The sequence below is a fragment of the Myotis davidii genome, unplaced genomic scaffold, assembly GCF_000327345.1.
Source record: "Myotis davidii unplaced genomic scaffold, ASM32734v1 scaffold46, whole genome shotgun sequence".
Lineage (NCBI taxonomy): Eukaryota > Metazoa > Chordata > Mammalia > Chiroptera > Vespertilionidae > Myotis > Myotis davidii.
Genome location: NW_006383006.1, coordinates 12,356,684 through 12,364,737, shown reverse-complemented (window position 1 = coordinate 12,364,737; position 8,054 = coordinate 12,356,684). Strand labels below are relative to the sequence as shown.

The window sequence follows — 8,054 nt, the reverse complement described above, 5'->3', positions numbered from 1 at the left end:
ACCTCCAAGGCTCCCTGCACACGCAGCCTCGCCCACCCGCACACACCCGTTGTGCACACAGCCTCCTGGTGATGGATTGTTAAGGCATAAGGGCATCACGGCGTGAGGGCATGACAACCACATAGGCTTTCATTAGTATATATGCTTTGTATTGGACTACTGCGTGGTTAAATTTCTTTAATTTCCAGAATGATGCTTGTACAATACAAAAAAGCAGCCCAGTCCCCACATCCTTTGCTACAATTCCAGAATTTATAATAGACAACTGGATATTCCAATCCAGAGATTAGGTACAGATTTCACAATTACAAAGACCCAAACATCAGCAACTCCCTCAAAGGACATTCACCAAAGGAGCAAAGCAGAGGCAGGAACATTGACAGAATGCTTTAACCAAAAACTGTACTGAAAAGAGACTGCTTAACAAGCCATCAAATTCACAGCCAAAGAGAAACACGATGTTAGCAACATAGCAGCATCCAGTAGGTAACTAGTCAAACAAAGCTGTACACAGTTTATCATAGAAGAATTTGGGAGTGAGAGGGCATAGAAGGTCAAAGATTTGAAGTTAGCGCACCCTACCCACCACCCAGGTTCCTGCCATTTACCATTGGGCCTTCATTCTGAGGACCCCACCAGAGGCCCAATGCTAGTGCCCTCTAGTAGCTTGGGCATTTATTTATTTAGGTCTATGTCAAAGGGCATAGGTAGTCTGCAAAACTTACTGTCTCCAAAAGGGGGTCCTAATATCTGGGACAGGAGAAGATTTGACCTTGGGTAGTAGGCACACAGTGTAATAAACAGATCTTATAACAGAAATCCACACCTGAAATCTATATTTTCATGTTGACCAATGTCACCCCAATAAACTTTCAAAAAGCCAGTGATAAGGAAGCATAGGTCTCTCCATTAATTTCACGTATGATGAACAAAAAGTCCCAGGTTATTGTGGAGTGTGAAAGTGTACCTTCCACTCCGCCACCCGTCCCCACTTCGAGTTCTGCATTCTTTTGTTTGAACTGGCTTGTTTCTCTTATCTCTCTGTGAACAGTGAATGCCCAACGTGGGCTTAAAGTGCTGTTATTCTGGAGGGATTTTCATTTTTCTCGGGAACCCAAAGCCTTCACCTAAAAAACCCAACTGCTTATCTAGAGCTGGTGGAGCAGGTTTGGTCATGAAGTTACACCCTGTTAGCATCACATAAGCCGGGGAGCGTCTCTCCTGGAGAACTGAGCCAATTAAAAGTCTCTAGCAAATTCGTGGCAGGTGTCAACCTGCCCTCACAAAGGCTCAGCAGCTACATCGATTCCAAGATGTTACACCTCAACATTGGGTCCCTATAGGGCTGGAGGGGCGCCCTGGGCTTCTGCTGCCCTGGAGCATTCTTGGGACTTTGGAAGAGGCAGGCTTGCTCTTCAGATGTGAGGTGTAGCTCTCCTATGCCCAAGCACAGGCCTAATTCCCAGGATAACTAAGCCAGCTATTTTTACATCTCCTTAACAAAGGAGGCTAAGAAAGAACTGGCTTATATTCAGTGAAGGGAAGTCTAGAGATTTTTAAACACACTGCAGATACAGTCAACAGGTTAAATAAGGAGACCCGTCCGGCTCATCTTTAAATTTCTCCTCAGAACTGCACTGTTGCCTTCTTTGTGGATCTTTAATTATATGCACTATTTTATAGTTTCAATTTCTTGCACATTGGTTTATTTTCAAAATTATCAAAGAAACATCTTAGATTCAGTTTGTATATGCACACAGATTTCAATTAAATTTGGATTTGAATAATCCTGATACTCTAATGCAGTGGTCCTCAACCTTGGGAATCTTTTTAAAATCCTGATTTCTGGGCCTCCTCCTCCGGAAATTCTGTTTCTTTGTTATGGGGTGGGGCCACAACATTAGTAACAAAGAAACAGAATTTCTGGAGAATGAGGCCCAGAAATCAGGATTTTAAAAAGATTCCCAGGTGACTCTACTGTGCAGCCAAGGTTGAGAACCACTGCTGTATGTTATGTAGATATAACTGATATATTTTCATTCATTATTATGACCTACATTTTGTTTTTTTAAAGCCTCATCTTTCCTTTTTAATGGCCATAGCTAGCTTCAGTGGACTCAACTGTACTTTTCTGGACCTCTCATCTTTGACCATAAATTTGGAGAGGAATTAATAAGTAAGTCATTTCTGAACTATGATTCAAGGACCTATAAAAAAAGTAATAAAACCTTTCCCCTGCTGTCTCTCCACTTTTGGCTGGAGGCTCCACAGTGACCTGCTTGTGCCTGGGTGTGAACTGGGTCTGTGTGAACTGAGGGAAATTGGGGGCCTGCTAAAGGACCAAGGAATAAGTTCAAAAGCATGGGGTGAAACCAAATTTGTTTTCCACAATTTGCCTCAGGTTTGCCTTGCAAAGAGATTAGAAATTAAGACCGCTGAAAACAGTTTAAGAGAACCCTGAGGGATAGCCCGGAGAAGATCTTTAATCAGTGAAGGACTGTGTTACAACACGTCTTCCTAAGATCAGAACATGAATAAATGGGTTTAAATGGGCACAAAATAGAATGCACAATATTTGTTAAGAAAAAGAGGGAAAATCCCCACTGGTAAAACCTAAAATAAGTGACTATGGAGACTGGACCATATTTATTAGCAGAATAGAGTCCCCTCTCTAAGACTGGGTGTAATCAGGTTTCAGGTCCTTCCAGACGCAGGATTCTGAAAGGAAGGATGGGGATCAGCTTGATTTCAATGGATACCAGGAATTGGCATCAGCTGTAAAAGGGACTAGCAAGAGCTTTGCTCAGGTGTAGGGACAGGAAAACATACCACGGCACAGAACACATAATAGCTGTATAATAAATACTTCGTAAATAAATACTGATTGGTTTATAAAGAAAGCCTTAGAAGCCAGTTGAATACCACTCTTGTTAACAGGTAACACTGACTTACATTCCCCTGGTTCTCACTGACACAAGACAACTTCATAGACACATACACACTGCACAAAAGTCTATGACATGTTTCCACAGGGGAGACGTTTCCAACCAGTCCCTGCTGTTCCCCACAGGAGGTTAGACAAAAGTCCCCTCAGTCACTGTCCACCGTGACCCAGCATGCCTCCTGCCTGTGAAGCCACGAGCCCATTCACTTCAATGGCAAACGCCTGCGACATCAGGTGACCTTAGTCACAGACAGGAATAATTCAATGGACAGCAACCGTGGCAGGTGTGACTCCTTTCTTTGGGCAACAGACCTCAAGCCTTTACAAAGTTCTCAGGGACTCGAAGTGACAGATGTCTTTTTTGAACAGGAATCAGGAAGTGGATGATGGTCATTCTTTTGAGGGGAGTTGTTAACTTTTCAGGGGAGCTTGCTGTTCCCCTGCCAGAACAATTTCTCTTCCACTTTTTTCTTTTTCCATCGGCAGAGAAGCAGCATCTTAAAGGTCTTCCGGAAGGTTCTGTTGCAGAGGGCATAGCAAATGGGGTTGACAGTGCTGTTGACGTAGCACAACCAGTAGCCCAAGTGCCACAGGGTGACGGGGACGCACTTGTCACAGAAGGTGGAAACCAGGACCATGATGTTATAAGGGGTCCACGTGATGATGAAAGCCAGGAGGATGGCACTCAAGGTCTGGGCTGCTTTCCTCTCTTTGACAAGGACCATTCTCTTTCGTTTGGTTATTTGATGGCTGAGGTTGGGATCCAGGCCTTTCATGGAAGGGTCCTTGGACACTGGGGAGGAGCAGGGCATGATTTTCACCTTGCGACAGCCGTTGTTGGTCTCCTGGGTGCCATCTGCTTTCACCACCAATCGGAACTTATAGGCCACACATTTCTGACTCTTGGATCCATGAGCAGCTGCTGGAGACAGGAAGTATTTTGGGGTGTCGTAGTCATTTTTTTCAGCTTGACCTTTCGCAAAGGTTTCCTTGCTCTCTTCAGTACTGAAGTCTTCCTGCGGGCTTTCCTTGGCCTGACTCTTGTAGACCACCTGGAAGACAGGGTCAGCGGTGGGCTTGTCCTCATCCTCTGAGGAGGGGCAGCTGCTGCAGGTAGTGAGCTGCTCAGCTTTGTCCCACTCAGTGCTTGGGCCGGAGGCTTGGGACGGCTTCCCGGGGGTGCTCCTGCGGGAGGATGACCAGGAAGCGTGGCTCCGTTCCCTCTGGGCCAGCGTGGGCCGCGGGCAGCCAAAGCAGCTGAGCAGAGCCGTGTGAGCTGGCTTTCTCTTCTCAGTTTCAGCTACAGAGTCAGAGGCCTGGAGGTCAGCCAGGTCCTTGGTCCGCTTCTCTGTTTCCCGGTAGATTCGGCAGTAGAGAATGGTCATGACGGAAACAGGAATGTAGAAGGCAGCAATGGCGGTGCCGAAAGTGATGGTGGGCTCAGAGAGGAACTGGATCTGACACTCATCTGGAGGCACCGTTCGCTCCCCCACCAAGTACTGCCAGCAGAGGATCGCTGGGGCCCAGAGGATGAAGGAGATCAGCCAGGCCAAGCCAATCATGATGCCAGCCCTCTTTGGGGTACGCTTGGCCCGATACGTCAGGGGTCTTGTGATGGAAAAGTAACGGTCAAAACTGATCACCAGAAGGTTCATGACAGAAGCGTTGCTGGCCACGTAGTCCAGTGCCAGCCAAAGGTCACAGGCCAGACTCCCGAGAGCCCAGCGTCCCATGAGGATGTAGGTGGTATAGAGATTCATGGAGAAGACCCCAATGATGAGATCTGCGCAGGCTAAGCTGAGCAGGTAATAGTTGTTAACCGTCTTCAGCTGACTATTGACTTTGAAGGAGATCATGACTAAGACGTTGCCCACAGTGGTGATCAGGCTGACCACAGCAGTCACAGTGGCAATGGTGATGACTTCCCACAACCGATGGCGTTCCAAAGGCTGGTGATTCACTGGGGTGCCATTGACAGTAGTTGCATTGTGGTAAGGTTCTCCTTCCATCCTGGTGCAGGAGTTTACATTAGGAGTAAGTCAGGTTCTATACTGTTCTCTTTCGTATCTAACACCTCTTCTGGGACAGCATCTGGAAGAGAGGGAAATACATTATCTCCACTTGCCAGCATGAATTTCTTTCCCACTCATTGTTTAGAATTTTTAACAAAATACTCAATGTGGTCCCATACACAGTTGGGGCAAGATGCTAAAATAAAATTTTTAAAGTTTTTAAAAAATTCTCACCCTAGATTTATTTATTATTAATTAATTAATTAATTTATTTATTTTTGAGCGAGAGGAAGGGAGAGAGCAAGAGAGAGCTAGAGAGGAAGAGAGAGAGAAAGAGAGGGAGAGAGAAACAGTGGTGTGAGAAATATCAATTGCTTTCCATATATGCCCCAACTTGCAACCTTTTAGTGGACATAAGGACACTCTAATCAACTGAGCCACCTGGTCAAAGCAAATCTCTAAAGTTTTGAACATTTTTATAAGGGCATCATCCCTTTGCTTATGAATAATGCGTGAGTGCCTTTCATGTTCAGGAAGCTGCTGCCCTCTTGTGGCTGTGAAAGGCAATTTTAAAAAAACGACCTGGGAGGATGAGAGCAATGGAAAAGGAAAGAGAATTGGATTGTTGGGGAGTATTAATGAGGAGAAAGCAGGTGACATTGTTACTTTCTACTGCAATAGCCTTAAGGTCAGACACGTTTTAAGGTCCTGGTGATAAGTATTTAGCTTATTGTGCACTGGAGAAAAAGACAAGTTATATCAACTCTATAGTCCAATTATTTAGATTATTGAGTTTAATTATAGATTCAGATATTAAACATTATTGAGGCATTGTTGTGAGCCAAGACTGTATTACAAAACCTCACCCTGACTTAGTGCACAAACTCCCAGTGGGTGCCTGGTTTTCATTGAGAGGGTTTGAAATTTGCCCCATACGCTGAAGATGGTGACCCTCCCTTGGGCTATTTGCAATGTCATAGAAATGTTTTAAAATACCTTTTTTAAAAATTTTTAATTTCTTTTTTCTTCTTTTTAAAAAAAATATATATATATTATTGATTTTTCACAGAGAGGAAGGGAGAGGGACAGAGAGTTAGAAAATGCTCTATCCACTGAGTCAAACTGGCCAGGGCTATTTTTTCTTTTTAAGATAATTTTTAAGTTATAGTTGACATACAATATTATATTAATTTCAGGTATACGACAGTGATTAGACATTTATAAAACTTATGAAGTGATCACCCTGATTAATCTAGTACCCATTTAACACCATACATAGTTATTACAATATTATTGACTATATTCCATATGCTGTACTTTATTTATTTTATATTTGCATGATTTAATTTTTTAATTGAATTTTTTTTGGGTAACATTGGTTAATAAAATCATTGGTACAACTCTATAATACATCATCTATATATTGTATTATGTGTTCACCACCCAAATATCTTTTTCTTTCTTTCTTTATTGTTAATTCTCACCCAAGAATATTTTTCTATTGACTTTTAGAGAGAGTGGAAGGGAGGGAGGGAGGATAGGAGGGAGAGAGCGAAAGAGATAGATAGAGAGAGAGGGAGACAGAAAGAGAGAAACATTGATGTTAGAGATTGGTTGCTTCCGAAACTCACCCTGACTGGGCTGGGACTGAATCTGCAACCCTTGACCCGGAGTCAAACCCGGGACCTTCAGTGTATGGGCCAATGTTCTAACCATTGAACAGCCGTTGAGCAACACCTGGACCCTTCTGCTCAGGGCCAAATATCTTTTTAAAATCTGATTATAAAGTAATATGCTCTTCGTAAAAGTTGAAGCAATGTCCAAATGTATAACTTAGAAAACAAAAGTCTCCTCTAGTTCCGACTTGCAGTGCTAACAGGTTAGTGTGTATTTTGACAGGTTTTCTTTATGCATATACTAATTTAAATACAGTTACAGTTATTTTTAAGTGTTTGAATTTTTTTTAAGGTTGAATTTTTAATGTTTACACTCTGAATGTTGTTTTTTACTTAAATCATCACAGACTTCTTTTGCATCAGTAAGTCTTTGGAATCAAAGAAATATTTTTTGTATTATTTCACTTAATGGATATACTGTAATTTATTTAATCAATTCCCCATTGATAAATTCCAAATCTAAAAAGAAAATTTTCTTTTCTAGTTTAAAAATTTATGTACATGATAAAAGCTTCAATGGTTACAAATGGGAAAACAGTAAAAGATAGGTCTTCCTCCCACCTCTGACCTCCATACTCTCTATGCCCCCCTTTCCAGAGGTAACCAGTTACCATTTCTTTTTTTTTAAGCTTTTTTTAAAAAAAATGTCTTTTTATTGATTTCAGAGAAGAAGGGAGAGGGAGGGAGAGATAGAAACATCAATAGTGAGAGGGAATCATTGCCTGGCTGTCTCCTGCACACCCCTTATAGGGGATCGAGCCTGCAACCCAGGCATGAGCCCTTGGCTGGAATCAAACCTGGGACCCTTCAGTCCACAGGCTGACGCTCTATCCACTGAGCCAAACCGGCTAGGGTCAGTTACCATTTCTTATCTTTCTTTCCAAACAATAATGTGTGCATATAATATATATTTGATGATATATGAAAATAGCATTACAAAATTCCAGGCACCATGGCATGATGATAGGAAGCGAAGAGAGAAGGCTTTTTGATGGCCTTCAGAGCGTACAATGTGGCAATACCTGCTCTGCCTACTGGTCGGTTTTGACTTCTTTAGTAACCGTAATTGATATAAAGATGACAAATTTGTGAAAGGCTATATATTTTTTGTTTTATATTTTGAACTGTATCTTTATTTTTTTAATTAAATCTTTATTGTTCAGATTATTACATTAGTTACTCTTTTTTCCCAACATAACTCCCCTCCACCCAGTTCCCACCCCACCCTCGGCCCTCACTCCCCACCCACTGTCCTCATCCATAGGTGCATGATTTTTGTCCAGTCTCTTCCCGAATCTCCCATAATTTTTATCCCCCCAAGAATAGTCAGTCCATTCCCTTTCTATGTCCTTGATTCTATTATGATCACCAGATTATTTATTCACTTGCTTCTTAGATTCACTTGTTGATAGATGCATGATT

General features: G+C 42.5%; 1 protein-coding gene across 1 annotated transcript in view; it reads right to left on the bottom strand.

Moving 5' to 3' along the window:
- Positions 1 to 2,040: 2,040 nt before the first annotated feature.
- CHRM5 (cholinergic receptor, muscarinic 5) overlaps positions 2,041 to 8,054 on the bottom strand; it is a 101,588-nt gene continuing 95,574 nt past the window's right edge. Inside the window, exon 2 of the mRNA XM_006778124.2 lies at positions 2,041 to 5,035. Coding sequence (XP_006778187.1) covers positions 3,364 to 4,953 — 1,590 coding nt within the window. The 5' untranslated portion in view covers positions 4,954 to 5,035 and the 3' untranslated portion in view covers positions 2,041 to 3,363. The remainder of the gene's footprint in view (positions 5,036 to 8,054) is intronic.